This window comes from Rana temporaria, chromosome 7 (genome assembly GCF_905171775.1).
Source record: "Rana temporaria chromosome 7, aRanTem1.1, whole genome shotgun sequence".
In the NCBI taxonomy this organism is placed as follows: domain Eukaryota; kingdom Metazoa; phylum Chordata; class Amphibia; order Anura; family Ranidae; genus Rana; species Rana temporaria.
Genome location: NC_053495.1, coordinates 125,957,394 through 125,979,637, shown reverse-complemented (window position 1 = coordinate 125,979,637; position 22,244 = coordinate 125,957,394). Strand labels below are relative to the sequence as shown.

Genomic DNA, 22,244 nt, shown 5'->3' with positions numbered 1-22,244 from the left:
CATACCCTTTATATGTTTCTCAAGAGAAGGTTTCTTCAAAGATTTTTGAACAATGCAACAGTGAGTCTGTTCCAAGGACAGAACGAGTTCCCCCTCATTAAAGTGGAACTTCACCCAAAAGGGGAAGCTCTGCTTTTTCACATCCCTCTCCCCAAACACCTTTGAGCACATTTATTTTTTGGAGGGAGTGGGTACCTGGTTTTGACAGGTACCTGCTCCCACTTACGCTCAGATCATCTAGAAGTTCTCCTCTTTAACAAACCTTTAACCCTTTTCTAGGAAAGACAATGTTCAAATATCTGCCTGCACACAAACTACAGTACAGTGAACACAGATGCCCAGCCCCCTCATAAACAAAACGATCTAGTAGGATTTTACAGTGCTGGAGGGTCCAGAATAGAACATCTAAAAAAAGTAAAGTGCAATTTTTTTTAAGGTTATGCTATGTGAATGAGAACACATATTACATATAAAAGTAGGCATTATCTCAATTTGGGTGCAAAAGTGAAAAAGGTGCCTTAACCACTTAAGACCCGGACCTTTAGGCAGCTTTGGCCAGTTTTTGTGATTCGGCACTGCGTCGCTTTAACTGACAATTGCGCGGTCGTGCGACATGGCTCCCAAACAAAATTGGCGTCCTTTATTTCCCACAAATAGAGCTTTCTTTTGGTGGTATTTGATAACCTCTGCGGTTTTTATTTTTTGTGCTATAAACAAAAATACCGATACGTATTCTTCTACATATCTTTGGTAAAATAAGCATTTATCGATTGGTTTGCGCAAAATTTAAAGCGTTTACAAAATAGGGGATAGTTTTATTGCATTTTTATTAATTTTTTTTTTACTACTAATGGCGGCGATCAGCGATTTTTTTTGTGACTGCGACATTATGGCGGACACTTCGGACAATGTTGACACATTTTTGGGACCATTGTCATTTTCACAGCAAAAAATGCATTAAAAATGCATTGTTTACTGTGAAAATGACAATTGCAGTTTGGGAGTTAACCACAAGGGGGCGCTGAAGGGGTTAAGTGTGACCTCATTTGTGTTTCTAACTGTAGGGGGGTGTGGCTGTAGGTGTGACGTCATTGATTGTGTTTCCCTATAAAAGGGAACACACGATCAATGACGGCGCCACAGTGAAGAACGGGGAAGCTGTGTTTACACACAGGTCTCCCCGTTCTTCAGCTCCAGTGGCCGATCGCGGGACTCCAGCGGCGATCGGGTCCGCGCGTCCCGGAGCTTCGGACCGGGTCACGGGCGCTGCACTTAAAGAGGACGTACCTGTACGTGCTTGTGCCCAGCCGTGCCATTCTGCCGACATATGTGCAGGAGGCGGTCCTTAAGTGGTTAAAGGGGTTGTAAAGGTTCATTTTCTATTTTCTAAATAGGTTCCTTTAAGCTAGTGCATTGTTGGTTCACTTACCTTTTCCTTCAATTTCCCTTCTAAATGTTTTTTTTCTTTGTCTGAATTTCTCACTTCCTGTTTCTCCTCAGTAAACTTTCCACCATCATCCGAGCGGTGGTTAGTCAGCCAGAACAGCTTACTGAACAGCTTACTGAGGAGGAACAGGAAGTGAGAAATTCAGACAAAGAAAAAAAAACATTTAGAAGGGAAATCGAAGGAAAAGGTAAGTGAACCAACAATGCACTAGCTTAAAGGAACCTATTTAGAAAATTAAAAACAAACCTTTACAACCCCTTTAAAGCAGAAGTAAACCCATTCATTTAACTGTTTCAAATCATTTACATTTCCGGCACGTGCCAGGAATGTACCCCTCACATTGGTTGTACTCTCAACCAGACTGTCAAACCATCCAATGGCTAGTGTCATAACTGATCACATGTGCAGCCAGTGCCGGGCCAAGGTCATCTAGAGCCCAGGGCGAACATGCCAAACTGCGCCCCCCTTTAAGATGTATGAGCAATGCATTAATCCCTGCACAAAGACTCTGAGCATTAATCTGCATGCTTACCCCCTAAGCATAAATCCACCCTCCTCTCAGTACAAATCTGCCCCCCTGCTAAAATCCCCCTCCCAACACCAATCTTTGCCCCCCACCTCCCAATTCCCCAGCTCAAATGCCCCCCCCCCCCATTAAAAATAAATCACCTCTCCTAGCGCACATATCTTCTCTCCCCCTACTTTAAATCCTCCCAGCGTCTCCCCTAAACCCCCTTCCTAGCACAAATCTTTGCCCCGACCATTTCGCAGATGCCCCCCCCCAAAAAAAACTTCACCCCTTCTAGCACAAATACTCTATCCCAAAAATGTCCCCTCCTAGCACACATCTTGAATCCCCCATCCCAGCAAAAAGTCTCCCTTAATCCCCCATCCTAGCAGAAATCTTTTTCTTCCCATTCCCCCCTCCAAACATAAATCATCACTCTTAGTACCCCCCTGTCCAAAATTTCCCTTCCTAGGACAATGATGGCAGCTTCCTTGTCTGAAGCTCCGCATAGAATTTACATAGATTAACTGGCACTGAAAGTGGAAAACCCTTTTACCTAAATTTGTTAATACATAGAAGACGACCGTAATAAGAGTCACTACCTGTGTAAATGTAAAGTATAACTAAAAGCAAAACATTTTTTATTTTACATACATTAGGGCAGGGTTAATATCACAGTAAAAAAAAAAAAAAAAAAATCCCCATTTGTTTCTCATTAGGGAGATTTCTCTTCACTTCTTGCCTGTAGACTCAGCAGGAAGTGAAAGGATATTTTTTTCACTGAGAGGGAAGTCCTCTCTTTGACAGTTGTCATGAAACAAGCGCCTCAATTGAGGATTTCCCTCTATTCGGCTGGTTTCACACGGGCTGTCCGAATAGGTCCACCAGTGGAGCGGATGACAGTCGGATGGAAAAGGCCAGGCGGTCCGTTCACATCTGACAGCAGACCCATAGAGAACAGTGGGGCTGTGTCCGTGTCTGCTCTGCATTGGAGAGCCTGTCATCTGCCTGCTCAGTGGGAGATCCCCTGCTGAGCAGGTGGCTGCAGACTACGGAGAACCAGTGGTGTATTTAGGTTTTGTGCTGCCCTAGGCCTGACTAAACTCGCGCACCCCCTAATTTATATATGACGCACCCCTTCATGGGAGGAGGACAGAGGGACGCAGTGGGATGAGGACAGAGGGACGCAGTGGGATGAGGACAGAGGGACGCAGTGGGATGAGGACAGAGGGACGCAGTGGGAGGAGGACAGAGGGACGCAGTGGGAGGAGGACAGAGGGACGCAGTGGGATGAGGACAGAGGGACGCAGTGGGATGAGGACAGAGGGACGCAGTGGGATGAGGACAGAGGGACGCAGTGGGATGAGGACAGAGGGACGCAGTGGGATGAGGACAGAGGGACGCAGTGGGATGAGGACAGAGGGACGCAGTGGGATGAGGACAGAGTTGTGCCTTTAGTTATACTTTGAGGAGGTACATTGTTCGAGAACATGAAAACATAATAATCTAACATCAGTGAATGAGAATAAAGTATCGGAAAGAAGACAGCCTGACACTTCTCATATCAATGAGACATCCTCCAAGCCCGAGATTCCTCTAGAAGGTCAGACATGTCAGTTCCTCTGTGTGATAGTGAGGTGCTCATCAGTGGCTTTGTCATTGAAGGGCGCAGGAAGCCCAGTTGTGTGTTGTGTCTGTAAAGTCTTGAGGGTCTGGGTGTGTCCCATATCTAATGCAGGATGTGGCATTAGCACACCAAAGGAAGTGTAAGTAAAACATTCAAAAGTGCAGCACTGAAGAAACAAGGAGTGTCACGGGACTGTAACCTCTCTAATGCTGGAGAGACTTGTGCTCCCATTATTATTTTGTTCATAATGTTATATGCATAAAGCACAATAAAAAAGCAAAGCTACAATGTAAAAGCTGACCTACATGCCTGAATGTAATTTACCTTGCACCTTACTGCTCATCCTGCTGGTATGATCCTATTGGCTTTCAGTTGCCCGTAAGGGTACATTCACGCCAGCCATTGCAGATGGTGTGCAGTGGGGACTACATCAGTGCCCAACAATATTTTTGCTTGGGAAAATAAGTCAGCGCCTTACTTTGTTTTATATAGTATTAGTTCCCTTTGATGAAAATGCCAATTCTTGTAGTAAATGATTTCTATTGTTTAGTGAGAATATGCCTTTATTATTTACAAAGGTTAAAGTCCTCTTCCACTGCCCCCCACCCCTAGAAACACACACACTTTAAATCCACCTTTCCTGGTACAAATCCCCTCCAAAAAACGAATTTCCCCTCCTAGCACAATTCCCCTTTCTCCTCTACCATATCACTTCTTCTAGCACAGACCCCCCAAATCCCCCCTTCTAGTACAAATCCCCCCCCATCTCCCTCCTAGCTCAAATCCTCCCCACCCCATAAATTCCCCTGCTAACACAAATAGCCCCCCCCCCCCCAAAAAAAAAGTCCCCTCCTAGCACAATCATTTCCCACCTCTACCATATGACCTCTTCTAGCACAAATCCCCCCTCCTAGGACCAATCCTCTTACCCCCTTCCCAACACAAATCCGCATAAATCATCACTCCTAGAATACTACCTCATATTTCCCCTCTTAGAACAATTCTCATCTCCTGCAGCCCCCCAAATTCCCCCTCCCGACACAAATCCCCTCCTCCCAATCTCCTTGTGGTGCCCCTCTCACTTCACATGATACCACAGTGCCCAGGGCAGCCTTTCCTCCTGCCCACCCTGTGTCCCGGCCCTGGTCTTTATCAAGCACTAACATAGGTCTCCTATCGCATCTCATTGTGATTCTAATAACATGCACTGCTCAAGCCCTTAGAGGGGGGAGCCTTTATCTCAAAGCAAATTGGCTTTATTTGATGCTCTAAAGTTCAGGGGTCTCCAAATTACAGCCCTCCAGTTGTTCAGGAACTACAATTCCCTTCATGCCTAGTCATGTCTGTGAATGTCAGAGTTTTACAATGCCTCATGGGATGTGTAGTTCTGCAACAGCTGGAGGGCCGTAGTTTGAAGATCCCTGCACCAAAGACCAGGGCCGATCCTAGGCTGGGTGTACAGGGTGCATTGCACCCAGGCGCCTGCAGAGGTTGGGGCGCCAAAGTGCCAGAGTTCTCCCCTCCCTCCTTGTTTGTGTCCGTCCAGAACTAGTGTTCCGAGCATAGGTATGTGTCCATCCAGAACTGATGTGTGAGCATAGCGCAGCCCGTCCAGCCTGGCAGTGCTCGGGGGAGGGGCTGCTCCTCTTCCTGACATGAGAGTTCTAGTTTTCAGTGGCTGCTGAGTGCTGATGTGCAGGAATTAATTCCTAACACTGGGAGCCTTGGATCCCGCACTGTCTCCACCAACTCCAGTTGGAATGCCTCCCCCTCCAATCTCTATCTCAGGCTGCACAGAGAGAGAATCGAGGTGAGTCACAGTGTTCAGTGTGCTGGGGGATGTCATCCCCAGCATCCCTTTACACATGCTCTAGACTGCCCCTGCTCTAGATGTTTTATGGTATGATAGATTTCATAGGATACACAGCCCCTGCCCATTCCTGTGCCTAGTCCATCTACAGATGTGATGTATAATGAGATTTAAAGGGGAGGAGTTAAAAAAATGACAACGCCCATGTGGGGGTGCCAGAAATATTTCTGCACCCAGGCGCCTGTGACCCTAGGATCGGCCCTGCCAAAGACCTCTGGTTGATAGAACGTTTGTACTAGGCTCTCGTCATCAATACTCACACCACAGTGCAACTGAGCGAATCAAACAAGTTGACAGGGGATCTAATGAGAGGCAAGTATTGACAGTGAAGGGGACAGACTCAGTAGTGCCCTGAATGAGTAAATACAGACTTTCTTAAATCATATACACATTGTGAATATTATATTTCATGATGCGGAAGTTTAAAGTTCAAAAGAAGTGTCCCTAGAAAATGCTCACCCAGCTCCTCTCCCTGCTCCCTCCGGTTCTGCACAATCTGGAGAAGCTGCTCCACTGCTTGATTCACAGTCATGTAGCGAGGTGGCTCAAAAACCTTCTTTCCCCTGAAATTAGATAGCAGTAACAAATCAGAAAATGTATGTACACTCATAACCTTATACTGCTTTATAATAACCAATGTCTTTATTATGCAACTGGTCTCTGTAGAGCTTTAAAAGGTACATTTTTTATATTTGTATTACAGTACCAGTGTAATAATGTGCCTCCAACGATGTGTATGCCATGTTCTGCTGGCTTCTGGTATATAAAATATCCCAATTCTCCATGGTGCTAGACAGCGCACAGCTGTATGTTTACCTTAGCCGCAGTGGGGTTAATAGCACGGCTCCGGCTATGAAGGACACTGATCACTTTCCCTTCTTTCCTCCTCATCCATTCACAAACTCCTAGTATTCCTCTTACAGAATACAACGTGATTGGGCAGGGGAGATCCTTTCATTCATCTGCCCCTCCTCCCTTCACAGAACTCGTTGGATTCTGGGAGAAGAATACTAGGGGCTAGATTCAGCAAGGATTTACGTCGGCGTATCTATAGATATGCCGCGTAAATTCAAAGCTGCGCCGGCGTATCTTCTTTCTGTATTCAGAAAGCAAGATACGCCGAAATTAGCATAAGATCAGACTGGCGTAAGTCTCTTACGCCGTCGTATCTTAGGGTGCATATTTACGCTGGCCGCTAGGTGGCGCTTCCGTCGTTTTCGGCGTAGAATATGCAAATGACCTAGATACGCCGATTCACAAACGTACGTGCGCCCGGCTAAATTTTTTACGTCGTTTGCGTAAGGCTTTTCCGGCATAACGTTGCTCATGCTTCTATGAGGCGTACGCAATGTTAAGTATGGACGTTGTTCCCGCGTCGAATTTTGAATTTGTTACGTCGTTTGCGAATAGGGCTTTGCGTAAATTACGTCCACGTCGAAAGCATTGACGATTTGCGGCGGAATTTCGAGCATGCGCACTGGGATTCTTTCACGAACGGCGCATACGTCGTTCGTTAAAGACGTCATTTACGTGGGGTCATGTTTTATTTACATAAAACACGCCCACCTCTTGCAAATTTGAATTTGGCGCGCTTACCCTGGCTGATTTACGCTACGCCACCGCAACTTACGGAGCAAGTGCTTTGTGAATACTGCACTTGCCCGTCTAAGTTGCGGCGGCGTAGCGTAAATAACATACGCTACACCCGCACAAACTTACGGCGGGCTACTTGAATCTAGCCCTAGGAGTTTTGTGAATGGCCAAGGAGAAAGCGACTGCCACGAGTCCTTCATAGTAGCAGCTGCCATCATAGATCCCCACAGTCTTGGAAGGAGGAGAAAGGGGGGGGGGGGTGGTCTCTGCCATTACTGAGAGGTTGACTATTAAGGCCCATACACACGATCAGACTTTTGGACAACAACGGTCCGACGGACGTGTTTTATCGGACAATCCGACCATCTGCTGTATGCTCCATCGGACAATTGTTTTCGTTTTTTCAATGGACTAATGTTCGCTGTGCATGCTCTCAAACTTTCTGACAACAAATGTCCGGTGGAGGATAATCCGATTGTATGTACACAAGTCCATCGGACTAAAAGCCAAAGTTCAAACGAGTATGCTCGGAACCAATGCTAAACATCAGACAAGACTAGACAACAATAGCAGAAGTTGCCCAAAGGGTGGCAGTAAAGAGCTGAAAAACCACGTGGTTTGGTGAATGTTGGCTCAAAAAGTTCTGCTGTGTGTATGCAGAACAAGCTCACGGCCAACGCCCATTCAGACAAAAATCCACGGAAAATTCTGATGGAAGTCCGTCCGTGTATATGAGGCTTTACAGTAACCAGAATCCAGCAGAAGATGGGATACACATCATTACAGGAAAGGGGGGTGAATGGCAAATGTATGCTTGTGCCACATCCAGTATATATGAGAAAAGAAAAGAGGGAGTTCCCCTGGGTGGACTTTTAAGGCACTGATAGTATTAATTCCAAATATACGGGATATTGAAGTAAAAAAATTGTTTTTATTTACAATTATACATATTTATCAAAAAAATGTAATTAAAATATACAATTAAAAAAATGTCACCATATAGGTAAATACATGAAAACCCTTCTTTACACCCGACACGTTTCGGGGTAACCTTCTTCAGGGGTGTGTAGAGAAGGACAAATAATTCATGCATTATAAATGTAGTAGAAGGATGATGAATATTTCATCAGATGCGATTTTTTAAAAGCATTGAAAATATAAACAGCACGCTGGGTTCTGTGAATGAGGTTGCCAGTCAAGTAAGAAGTGGGTATCAGAATATACAATTAATGCAGGTTTGAGAGGGACATTTATAAAGGAACATGTTCATCCCGTTAGGGAGAAATTATTCCAAAGATCGAGAAGCCGGTGGATCAGCCAGAAGAGATATCCTGGGATTGGGATGGAGGTCCCTGTGTATACGAGATCCGCAACAGACCTAATAATGTCCGCTGTCAAACAGTACACTGTATTATTGACAGAGCCAACCTCACACCATAACAATCCAGCAAAGTAATACGGTAATTACTTATGCTTCCTAAAGCCTCGTACACACGACCGGTTTTTCCATAAGGAAAACTGCCAGGAGAGCTTTTGGCGGGAAAACCGGGTGTGTGTATGCTTCCTCGCAGCTTTCCAGCAGGAAAACAGCCGGAAATCCCAGCGGCAAGATAGAGAACCTACTCTCTATTTTCCTGTCGGGATTCCCAGCATTTTTTTTTTTCCACCAGATCCACTACTTACCTATGGGAAACACTGCGAGGCAGTGCCGATGGAGCATACACACGGCCGGGATTCCCGGCCAAAGCTCCATGGCAGTTTTCCTGCCGGGTTCCCAGCTTTCCTCTGTTTTCTCGGCAGACTTTTTACCGCCGAGAAAATCGGGCGTGTGTACAGGGCTTTAGAGTTTGTGATTGTATTCCTATTTAGTGCACCGATATCCTTCCCAGGAGTTTGGCTATTTTTGAATATATCGGTATACTGAATATTAGTAGTTTGCTAGAGCCAGATCCTGTGGAATATTTCAGATCTGTCAAAGTTTTTGTTTTTGCAGGTTAAACCTCCATTTACCTCCATTAATTAAAGCAGAAGTAAACCCATTGATTTAACAGTTTCAAAAAGCAGTTACATTTCCGGCATGCCGGGATTGCTAACTGTCCCATTGGTTGTGCTCTCAACCAAACGGTCAAACCATCCAATGGCTGGTGTCATAACTGATCACAGGTGCAGCACCATGGCAGTTGAAGATTAAATATAGGCCAAGATGGCAGCTTCCTTGGCTGAAAATGATAGGTGGGTTTACTTACACTTTAAGAGAATCAACTGAGCCCTTCCAAATATTATTTTATCACTCCCTGTGAGCACTAGACTCTATAGGAACTAAAAATACAGGGCTTAGATTTAAGGACTTGTGTATCAGGATATGCATTAGAATACACATTACTGAAACACAAGGTAACACATTGTAACTATATACTGTGATGCATTGCCTTTCCAACCACATCTACAGTGCACCATACACACCTGTATTATAGAGCACTGCAAGAATGTGCAGGACCTACCATTTCATAAACAGAAATGCACTGGCAGCCATTTAGGAATAAATAGGGTGTTTACTCAACGTTCCATAAACGCATATTAATGTATGTGTTGTAGCACATTGCATAATGGTGTGAATGGGCCCAGAATATTTATATGTTTGCACACTACCAATTATGAGTTGTTCTGTGAAGCACTATGGGGTTGATTTACTAAAACTGGAGAGTGCAAAATCTGGTGCAGCTCTACATAAAAACCAATCAGTTTCCAGCATGATTTTTTTTTGTCAAAGCTTAAAGGGTCACTAAAGGAAAAAAATGTTTTGCCTAAAATTAATGTCTGCAAGGTAGACAGACAGAATAGTGTAATGATTCTGTTAAAAAACGAGTAAATACCTATTAAATTCCTTCATCTATATCACTCCGGCATTCTAGTTTCTGTTCTCTCACTCACTTCCTGGTTTGCATCGCTCGTTCATGTAAGAACTACATTTCCCAGTATGCATTGCGGCACGCCCAGTAATTCACACCTCCTTGAAGTCTCTAACACGTAGAGAGCGTCCTGCCACACAGATGTAGTTCCCAGGAGGGGGTGAGCATGTTACTGACCACCGCAGTAAAGCCTCCCTACACGGTGGTCAGTAAAATCAGACAAGCAGGAAGTGAACAGAACAGAGAAGAAATAGAGCAACTTCTGAGCAAAAACGAACAATGAGGAAGTGAAAAGAGGAATGTCTGCAGGTAAAGAATGCTTATTATGAAAAAAAAAAATTCCTTTACAACCCCTTTAAAGCGGTGGTTCACCCTAATTTACAAGTTCTGCTTCTTAAAAACTTCTGCCATGGTACACTATGTATTAGTTTATTTTTTTTAATCGGCCTCCTTAACTTGAAACAAGGCCCTTTTGTGAGCTGTCACTCACTATTCCCCGCAGGAGTGGGCGTGGTTTTCGAATATCCCCCATCAGCGCTTTGTCTCCTGGGAGCGTCTCCTGAGAATCCCAGGAGACGCGCTATGTCGAAATCCCGCGATATCTCACGGGTCACATGACGTCAGGCGGGTCATGTGACTTCGCCATAGTGTATGGATTCGCCGCATCCCGGAAGAAAAACGAGCTGGGCTTCACAGTGCCCACAGTAAAGATGGTAACGTCCATCTTAGGATTTTATAAAATATCGTTTTCTCGCGATTACCACTGCAGCGGGCTGAAAGACTGGGACAGATGAGCGATTACCTACACAAGGTAAGAGCGCCAGAAAACTTAAAAAAAAAAAAAATTAAACCCGTGGAACCCCCGCTTTAACTGAACAAGCTGATGTTAGAAGCCGATTGGCTATCAGATTTTGCACTCTCCAATTTTAGTAAATCTACTCCCATCTGTTCACATGTCTTACTAAAGGATCATATGTTCTAAATTGTAATGATTTCATTAAAACTTTAGCTAAATCTATGTTTTTTTGGGGTGGAGGTTTGGATAGATTGGTGGAAAGATTAGATCCTCTGTCATGTTTTTTTTTTTAATACCCCACCTCTGACAGTCTTCACCAGGTCAGATGACCCTATTAGGAGATGTGTTCTCTTCTTTTGCTCCTGTCATCAGCACAAGAACTAAAGACAAATCTCAAAAGGGAATAAAGACTGCAAAAAAAAAGGTGATATTTAGCCCTGGTTCACACTGGTGTGATTTCACATGTCAAATCGGCGGCATTTGCACCAACCTAATCGGTGCGACAGCGCATCTGCGGTGCTGTACCGATTTCAAAAAGTAGTTTCTGCAATACTTTTTGCGATTTTGGCCTGCAATTTACATTGGCATCTGTGCAGAAATTGCACAGATGTCTCTGTAATCGGCATTGACAAGCGGCAGTGAAATGGTGCGAGTTCAGCTGAACCAGCACGGCTATATTCCCGCAACCCAGTGTGAACTTGGGCTAAAGCTTAGTTAAAAAAAAAAAAACAACAACATGTTGTTATACTTACCTGCTCTGTGTAGTGGTTTTGCACAGAGCAGTTCCGATCCTCTTTTCAAGACCCCAGCCAGCGCTCATGGCTCCTCCTCTTGAGCAGTGCCCCCAAAGAAGCCCTTTTTGGGGCACAGCTGCATTCTCGCTCCCAAGCTGCTGCTCTATGTGTTCATAAGACACACAGAGCTGCAGATCGGCCCTGCCCCCCGCTCTCTCCTCATTGGCTGTGATTGGCAGCTGTCTCAGCCAATGACAAGGTAGAGTCACCATACAGCCATCGTGAACATCGCTGGATGGGGGGCTCAAGGTAAGGATTTTAATGCATGTACTCCTTATCTCCTACTTTTTTCATTCATCGTTCAATGCTGAAATCAATATCTTGTTTTCAATTGCACAAATATATTTACATTGGTTGCTGTTCTAAACTAAATATCCTAATTATGCAGGACTTTAGGGGACAGTTAGATGGGTGACTTTTTGCAGTTGATTGTTTGTCGTTATAAAAAAGATACAACATTATTTCTGATATCCTTTTAAAAATTATAAAATGCTAGCAAGTCAGCAAAGGCAACAGCTACACTAACACCTTTATGATCTGCCAACATGCTGACAAACGACCATCTCAACCACAGAAAGATATGAATTAACAGTTTTGTGCTAAGAAGCCCCACAGTCCCATCATATGGATTCCATGGGGAAGAGTCATGAGGCTCACACTAGGATGCAGCTGAAATGTTAGATTTTTTATTTTTTATGGACACTCATCTAACTTTGCCTATTTGTGGGACTTTATATTCTGGCACTTCTCTCCTTCATGTAAAAATCATAATTTTATTTGCTAGAAAATTACTCAGAACCCCCAAGCATTAGATTATATTTAGCAGACATCCTAGGCAATAAAGTTGTGGTCATTGCAACATTTTATCTCAAATGGTATTTGCGCAATAATTGTCCAAACTGAATCATGAATCATGAATTAAAAAAAAATAAAAAAAAAACAGTAAAGTCAGCCCAATTTTTTTGTATAATGTGAAAGATGATGTTAATCCGAGTAAAAACCCAACTTATCACGCTTTAAAATTGTGCACACTCATGGAATGGCACCAAACTCCATAGGCGACGCGTTAATTTTTTTTACAGGTTACCAGTTTAGAGTTACAGAGGAGGTCTAGTGCTAGAATTATTGCACTCACATGTGTGGTTTGAACAGCATTTACATATGTGGGCGGGACTTTGTGCGTGTTCGCTTCTGAGCACGAGCTACTGGGGACAGGGGCATTTTACCATTTTTTTTTTTTATACATTTTATTTTACGTACTGTATTTATTGGCGTATAACACTCACTTGTTTACCCTGAAAATAGAGGGCAAACTGTGCCTGTGTGTTATACGCAGGGGACTGTGGAAAGTTTTTTTCCTGAAACTTCCCTCTTAAAGTTAGGGTGCGTGTTATACGCCGATAAATACGTATTTTTTTATTTATTTTTTTACACTTTTTTTTTATCACTTCTATTCCTATTACAAGGAATGTAAACATCCCTTGTAATAGGAATAGTGTGTGACAGGTCCTCTTTATGGAGAGGTGCGGGGTCAATAAAACCCCACATCTCTCCTCCAGGCTGGAAAGCATGAGATCGGGGGAAAAAATTCACCAATCTCATGCTTTCAGCCGCGATTGCGGCTTTGTTTACTTTTGTGTACCCGAGCCTGACGTCATAATGTCGCGCCCGGGCCTCCGACAGTCATAGAGACGAGCGGTGACCATCTAGTCACTGGAAATCTCCATGCTCTTCATTCGGCAGCGGCCGATTCGTTCTCCGGGCCTCCAATGGCACGGGAGAGGCCGGAGAAGCACCAGATGGCGGCGGGGGATGCCCCCTCCTGCTGCCTATAAGAACGATCAGGCGACGGAACTGCCACCATGATGCCACTTATGGTGCGCAGAATCCCCGCCTGAAAAGGATATCTAAATGATGCCTGTAGCTGCAGGCATCATTCAGATATCCCCCACTGAAGTCCAGGACGTCATACAGTACGGAAGTGGTTAAAGCTGAAAAACGTCCATGTGTACATGGACACGTAGGCTAACATAGAGTGGAGTTTATGGGCTTTAAAAAAAAAAAAAAAAACGCCCAAACTCCAATAAACTGCAGTTTATCAGCTCCAGTGTGCGTGTCCAGTGAGCCTTAAGGTGCAAAGCATGCTAGTGGTAACATCATCACTCGAAAAACGTTGCCAGCATGCACCCAAGAATCACAATTGTCTCCCATTATACTTATTTATCTCATTAGTACTACACATAGGAAGTGTAGTAAAGGAGGGCGCTAGCTTTCCAGCTGATATTTCTGGACAGGAAGGCTTTTCTCAAGCCTAAGTCCCCATTCACACCTAGGCGTTTTGTCGCCTGTAGTGTGACGCCGCTGCCGCCAGAGGGATGAAAACACATTGCCCTCTAAGGAGATGGTTCACATCTCCACGCCGAACGCCTGCAAAAAGGTCCCGGACCTTTTTTTCAGGCGGCTTTCGGCGTTCGGCATAGGAGATGGGAACCATCTCCATAGATGGTGAAAAGGAGTGCAAGGACCACTTATTGGTACCGAAGACTCCCCCCGGCTCGCAGTTTGGACTGTTCCCAGGCGGAGGGTCTTGTACGGGACGGATCCAACGAGCACACCTTGGCGGGGGGGGGGGGGGGGGAGGACGGAGGAGAGTTCAGGTAGTTGGAGAAGTTTCCCGCATGTTGTGAGGCAGACGAGGCGCCAAGTTCTTTGTGTGTGGAGGAGGAGGGGGGCTCCCGGCTCGGTTCCCGATACTTCTCCGGGGGTCCGGGACACATATCGGGGTGTGTGTGTCAGCTCATCCGGCCGGGCCACATTCCATTGTACTTTGGAGGGTGTTTATGGAGGATCCCGGGATGAGTGAGTACATGTGGCACATCTAGGCGGACAATCGCGGCGCTTTGTCGGCGCAAATCGCAAGTACAAAACGCTGCTATTTGTCGCCGCAATTCGCGGTACAAAACGCCGCGATTTTGTACACCTAGATGTGAATGCAGCCTAAGGCCGGGTACACACGGACAAACATGTATGGTGAAAGCGGTCCGTCGGACCGTTTTCACCATACATGTCTGCCAGAGGGCTTCTGTACGATGGTTGTACACACCATCGTACAGAAGTCCGCGCGTAAACAATACGCGGGGCGTGTCCGCGGTGTCGCCGCGTCGATGACGCGGTGTCGCCGCGACAATGACGCGGCGACGTGGGCGGCCCGCCTTTAAAATGCTTCCACGCATGCGTCGAAGTCATTCGACGCATGCGAGGGACGGCGGGCGCCTGGACATGTACGGTAGGTCTGTACTGACGACCGTACATGTCCGAGCGGGCTGAATTCCAGCGGGCTGTTTTAAAACAAGTCCAGGAATATTTGTCTGCTGGGAAAAGGCCCGGCGGGCAAATGTTTGCTGGAATTCGGCCCGCTCGCGCCCACACACGACCAAACATGTCTGCTGAAACTGGCCTGCGGGCCAGTTTCAGCAGACATGTTTGGTCGTGAGTATGGGGCCTAAGAGTTCTTTTTCTAGTGCGTTATAACATGTGTCAATGTGCATTTTCACAAGTGTGCGTTATAACATGCACCGACATACATTTTCATGAACTCCATTTGATTTCCAAGGGCCTCTCCTCATACATTGATATGTGTTAAGAATGCAAAATTGTGAAGCCAGCTTAGCTATAAGCTGCAGGTTTATGAACTATACAGTGTTCTGGTGTACAGGCCAGCTCGGCTTTACAGTGGTGGTGATCGGATATCCAGTAGAGGGCACTGGAATCCCAAGGATAAGGGGGCTTGCTCTATTTTGGTGGTGGAGGTCGCCTAACAATGTTACTGTAATGTGTTCCATTATAGAGAGATGTTCTTAGCTGGGTTTTGCAAAATGTATAAAATAAATAAAATTAGTAGACTCACTTCATGAGGTTTTCCATCGATTGCTCTTTCACCTTAATATCTGCAATAAATAGGAAGAAATAGGTCACCAAATGTCTTGTCACTGAGAAAAACAGCAACACAAAACAGAACATTGTAATGCTGACATTTTTGGCTCTAGCCATTTACCATCATTATATAGAATCTCTTTGTGGAGATAAAGAAACAGCCTGTAAGCCTTGTACACACGATCCAATTGCTGGCCAATCGACCGACTGATTTTTGTCCAAAGGGCGTGTGCCTGGATCTCGTCTTGCATACCAACGGTACACAATATTTGGTAAACAAACACGAACGTAGTGACGTTCTACGAGGAATTTCAGCTCTTGAGCGCCACCCTTTGGACCCCTTCTGCTAATTTTGTGTTTGGTGAGCACGGATTATGAGCATGCATGTTTGTACTTTTAACTTTTGTGTGATGGACTTGTGTACCGACGATACAAAAATCAGACCGTTGTCCGCCAAAAATTTACTAGCATGTCATCCAACATTTGTTGGCCGAAAGTTGGACAACAATTGTCAGAAGGAGTGTACCAACGGTCGGATTTTAGGACAACAGTCTGTCAACAGATAAATGAATAAATACTGATGCGCTCGTATTAACTCATGTGCAATGTGAATCGTACATATACAATCAAGCAAAAAACCTAGCGAGAAAACTCTTAATAATATGTGAGTAGATCATGAAAAAAGTCCTGATGATTGAATCAGTCAGTCTGCAATGCTCCTTCCCTAATTGCCAAGCTCTCACTTCAATGTGATCAGGTTACAACAACCTCCAGCAGCGATCAGATGTTTCCAGTTTCATTCAGTCACATGCAAAAGAGGAGGAAAAGGAAACATAGCGCAATATTGTACCATATAGATGTGGATAAAGGTTGCACTTATTGCACTCACGTATCCTCGCTTATAATATAGACAGGGTATGTTGCCGGTACAATGTTGACTGGTAGAATACCCATGACTAAGTCACGTGACGAGTGACGATACATGTGGGGGAGGAGCCTACAGTGACGGACCATCGGATGTCTATCCCGAGTGAGGAGTCCACTTAAACTGAGCGGCAACATACCCTGTCTATATTATAAGCGAGGATACATGAGTGCACTAAGTGCAACCGTTATCCACATCTATATGGTACAATATTGCGCTATGTTTCCTTTCCTCCTCTTTTGCATGTGACTGAATGAAACTGGAAACATCTGATCGCTGCTGGAGGTTGTTGTAACCTGATCACATTGAAGTGAGAGCTTGGGAATTAGGGAAGGAGCATTGCAGACTGACTGATTCAATCATCAGGACTTTTTTCATGATCTACTCACATATTATTAAGAGTTTTCTCACTAGGTTTTTTGCTTGATTGTATATGTACGATTCACATTGCACATGAGTTAAAGCGGAGTTCCGGCCACAATTTCACTTTTAAAATATAAATACCCCTGTAATACACAAGCTTAATGTATTCTAGTAAAGTTAGTCTGTAAACTAAGGTCCGTTTTGTTGTTACAGCATTTAGACACTTTATAAACTAGCATTAGGCCGTGGCCATCTTAAGTGTGGGCATATGAAGCCAGACTGTACTACTTCCTGGATTTCAGCTTTGCAGACCTTGCACATGCTCAGTGCTGCACTGAGAAGTGGAGCGGGGGGGGGGGGGGTGTGACAATTATAGAAACATTTATTGATAAGGGGGGGGGGGGGGGGTTTCCGCGGGAGCCACGAGTGAAAATCAAATTTATTGAACAATACCAGGAGTCTGTGCGGTGTAGGCAGAGGAAAACGACCGCGGATCAGGAAGAAGGCAGATTAGGAAGTCTGCCTAGCAACAACCGTTTTAAGGTATGTAAAATTATTTTTTTTTTTTACTCAGCTAATGACATTTTTTAAAAAGTGCTCATGCAGAGTTTAATTTGAGGGTGGAGCTCCGCTTTAATACGAACGCATCAGTATTTATTCATTTATCATTTGGTTTAGTTCACCGTTTGATTGCTGCTGTATTATTTAGTTAATTTTTGTGTGGTTTCTTTGAGATTATTTGTTAGTAGCGCTGTAGTTCTTTTTCACTCTTTCAGTCTGTCAACAGACAATCCCCTGCCAACAATCGGATCATGCGTACGAGGCTTTAGCATTTCATGATTTCATGTCCATGATATGTGCTAGTCCAGCCTGTCCTCAAGGCACCACAAACAGGTCATGTTTTTAGGATTTCCCTCAAATGAAACTGCTGTGGTAATTACCAAGGCAGTTAAACTGATCAAATTACCTGTGCAAAATAATGGTAAGCCTGAAAACATGACCTGTGGGGGCGCCTTGAGGACTGGAGTTGGGAAACACTGTGCTAGTCAGACACTAGAACACAAATAGGGGAATTTACCAAGACTGGAACAGTCAGAATCTGGATTCACCTTTGCATGGCAACCGACCAGCTTCTAGCTTTTATTCTCAAAACTTAACCACTTAAGCACCCGGACCATTATGCAGCTAAAAGGACCTGGCCCCTTTTTGTGATTCGGCACTGCGTCACTTTAACTGACAATTGCGCGGTCATGCGACGTGGCTCCCAAATAAAATTGGCATTCTTTTCTTCCCACAAAGAGAGCTTTCTTTTGGTGGTATTTGATCACCTCTGCGGTTTTAATTTTTTGCGCTTTTAAAAAAAAAATGCAATATTTTTTTCTTTTTGCTATAATAAATATTCCCCCAAAATATATATAAACATTTTTTTTTTCCCTCAGTTTAGGCCGATACGTATTCTTCTACATATTTTTGTAAAAAAAAAAAAAAAAAAAAAAAAAGTTATAGCGTTTACAAAATAGGGGATAGTTTTATGGCATTTTTATTAATATTTTTTTTTTACTAGTAATGGCGGCGTTCAGCGATTTTTTTTCCGTGACTGCGACATTATGGCGGACACATTGGACACATTTTTGGGGCAATTTTAATTTTCACGGCGAAAAGTGCTAGAAAAATGCATCGTTTACTGTGAAAATGACAATGGCAGTGAAGGGGTTAACCACTAGGGGGCACTAAAGGGGTTAAGTGTGTCCTATTGTGCGTTTCTTACTGTAGGGGGGCGTGGCTGGACGTGTGACGTCACGGATCGTCGTTCCCTAAGTGCGCATGCGCCGGGCACCTACATTTCCCAGTGTGCATTGCGGCTACGTACGCCGCACGGGCCTATTGATTTCGACGTGGACGTAAAACTACGTAAATCCCGATTCGTGGACGACTTCCGCAAACAACGTAAAAAATTTGAATCTCGCGGCGGCCATACTTTAACATTGTTATTCCACCTAATAAGTGGAATAACTTTAGGCCTGCTAATGCCTTACAAAAATGGCGTAAATCGACTGCGGCGGCCGGGCGTACAATCGTGAATCGGTGTATAAACTCATTTACATATTCTACGTCGGCGCAAGCCGTCCTATCTTAGATATGTTTAAGCATATCTCTGTTTGAGCATACGCTTAAACATAGGTCGGCGTAGATTCTGAGTTAGGTCGGCTTATCTACTGATAAGCCGGCCTAACTCTTACTGAATCTACCTATTTAACTGACAACCGAAGCCGACTGGTCACTATACACAGCTGCTCCAAGTTCCGTCTGCTCCATTCTTTGGCAAATTTCCCACATAAAAACGTAGGCTTTGTGCATATGGCCATATAGCATGCAGAGCCATGCTTCAGGGATTAGTTCACCTTTACTAAAAACTGTCAATGCAGATAAGGGGTGTCTGTATATGAAAACAAACTGCGGCTTTGACTAAAGTTGAATATTGCCCTTGCTATAGGTGTAGGGCATTTGCGTACCTCGTGAAGCCTAGCTGAAAAGCCCTAGATTGTTGCTAAGCAAGGCCCAGCTATTACTGTTCACCTTCACCATTACAGGAGGAAGCTCTCGCATGTGAGGGGGATGGAATCTTGGAAAAAGCTCACTCCTGTGATGGTGAAGGTAAACAGTAATAGCTGGGCATTGCTTAGCAACGTCCTGGGAGTTTTAGGTCACGCTTCATAAGGTACCTAAATGGCCTACACCTATAGCAAGGGCTTTATTCAACTTTAGTCAAAGCTGCACAATTATTTTTTTGGTAAAAGTAAATTAACCCCTTAACACTTAAGGACCACCGCCTGTATATTTACGTTGGCAGAATGGCACGGACAGGCATAAGTACATACAGGTACGTCCCCTTTAAGATGCCACTGTGTGGCCAGCGTGCTAGTGACCCTGCCGCATTCTCCGCGGATCCCGTGGACTCGATCGCCTCGGAAATACCCGCGATCGTCTCTCACATAGAGATAGAACGGGGAGGTGTAAACACAACATCTCCCCGTTCTGCCTAGTGACACGGTCACTGATCGTGTTCCCTGTCATCGGGAACAGCAATCAGTGACGTGTCACAGCAAGCCACGCCCTCTACAGTAAGAATCACTCCCTAGGGCAGGGGTGCCCAACCTTTTGAAGAGCGAGGTCCACTTAAGCAACTTGATAACCAGTCAAGGGCCACAATGAGCAGAGTGGGCGGGTGACAGGCCATTGCTACTCTATAGGCCTTATGATCCGCCCAGATGAAAGGGGACAAATTCCCTTCTGTTTTTCAGATTGGAGCTAGGCAGGCGTAAACAGACATCTGGTGCTCTATAGAGGTGAATTGAGGGTCCCATTTGGTCGGGCTGTTTGTGTGAAAAGGGCCTAAGACTGCTTTCACACTGATGTACTGCGGTTTTGCCCACACCGCGGGTGCAGCATAGTGGACCTGTGTCTATCCTGCGGGTTAGTTGAACTTTGCCAAAGACTCCACCTGTGGCAAAAGCCGGCACTGTAGAGGAAGCATCGGCTTATTGGTGCTCTGCTCCACAGCCGCTTTCTTTCTCTACCACCAGCTTCATTCACAACACTGATGCTGTGGTATGGCGGGTCGGTAACCTGCGATCTGGGCTTGCCAACCCACCATTCCAGAGCAGGATGTTGCGGGCCACATCAAAGGGCTCCATGGGCCACATGTGGCCCCTGGTTGGCCACCCCTGCCCTAGGGAACACTTAACCCCTACAGCGCCACCTAGTGGTTAACCCCTTCACTGCCAGTGTCCTTTTTTACAGTAATCAATGCTTTTTTATAGCACTGATCGCTGTAAAAATTACAATGGTCCCAAAAATGTGTTAAAAGTGTCCGATGTGTCCACCATAATGTCGCAGTCACAATAAAAATCGCTGATCGCCGCCATTACTAGTAAAAAAAAAAATATATTAATAAAAATGCCATAAAACTATCCCCTATTTTGTAGACGCTATAACTTTTGCGCTAACCGATAAACGCTTATTGTGATTTTTTTTTAACAAAAATATGTAGAAGAATACGCATCGGCCTACACTGAGGAAAATATGTGTTTTTTTTTTATATATATTTTTTTGGGGGGATATTTATTATAGCAAAAAGTAAAAAATATTGAATTTTTTCTAAATTGTCGCTCTATTTTTGTTTATAGCGCAAAAAATAAAAACCGCAGAGGTGATGAAATACCACCAAAAGAAAGCTCCATTTGCGCGCAATTGTCAGTTAAAGCGACGCAGTGCCGAATTGCAAAAAGTGGCCTGGTCTTTGACCAGCGAAATGGTCTGGGGCTGAAGTGGTTAAAGACATTCCTGGGATCTGCTGCATAGAGTCCCCCATTGAGATACATTATAAGAGGTGGCTGAACACGGTCATGTGGCAGGGGTTGCGCAAAGCGAAAGGGAACAAGGATTCCACAGGAATTAATTATAAAACATCTGTTTCCATTACTTTCAACTGATAACAATGAAAACTGGACTGGTTGTAGCGCAGAACTCATTATTCTGTTTATATAATTGATAAGTAGATATACTTTACCCAACAAGCACAGAGTGTGCATCCCACTGAGCCTGTTCCTCCGGATTTTGTCATAGAAACTCTCTGGCTTCCAAGTGTCTGTCCAGAAGACAATGGAAACGGTCTCTCCAAAGTTATACAGCTAGAACACAAAAAACAACATGTCACAGCTGGAAGGAGCAAAGACAGTGTTATCACAATTTCTCTTCCTCTACTGTCATTTATTCTAGACAGTTCCTTGAAAAAATATTCATACCCCGTGACATTTTTCACATTTTGTTATAGTGCAACCAAAAATTTAAATGTGTTTTATTGGGATTTTATGTGATAGACCAACACAAAGTGACACATCATTGTGAAGTGGAAGGAAAATGATAAATGGTTTTCAAAATTGTTTACAAATAAATACCGTATTTAACGGCGTATAACACGCACCATGGCCCGGATTCAGATACAATTGTGTATCTATCGGCGGGCGTAACGTATCTCAGATACGTTACGGCGCCGTAACTTAGGGCGCAAGTTCCGTATTCATAAAGAACTTGCGCCCTAAGTTACGATGGCGTAGCGTATGTGGTCCGGCGTAAGCCCGCCTAATTCAAATGTGGATGATGTGGGCGTGATTTATTTAAATTAATTGTGACCCCACGTATTTGACGTTTTTTTTACGAACGATGCATGCGCCGTCCGTATCTACCTAATTTGCATATTCCTCGCGTAAATCTACGGAAGCGCCACCTAGCGGCCAGCGTAAATATGCAACTAAGATACGACGGCGTAAGAGACTTACGCCAGTCGGATCTTAGCCAAATTCCGGCGTATCTTGTTTTCTGAATACAGAAAAAACATACGCTGGAGCATCCTAGAAGTTACGCGGCGTATCAATAGATACGCCAGCGTAATTTCTTTCTGAATCTACCCCCATAACTT

The 22,244-nt window shown here is 44.5% G+C and overlaps 1 protein-coding gene across 1 annotated transcript in view; it reads right to left on the bottom strand.

The window, feature by feature from the left end:
* The window catches only part of DPH5 (diphthamide biosynthesis 5), a 70,483-nt gene that overhangs the window by 2,926 nt on the left and 45,313 nt on the right, over window positions 1-22,244 (bottom strand). The window contains exons 4-6 of the mRNA XM_040359929.1: window positions 21,336-21,456; window positions 15,452-15,491; window positions 5,912-6,015 (exon numbers count right to left, since the gene is read on the bottom strand). Coding sequence (XP_040215863.1) covers window positions 5,912-6,015; window positions 15,452-15,491; window positions 21,336-21,456 — 265 coding nt within the window. The remainder of the gene's footprint in view (window positions 1-5,911; window positions 6,016-15,451; window positions 15,492-21,335; window positions 21,457-22,244) is intronic.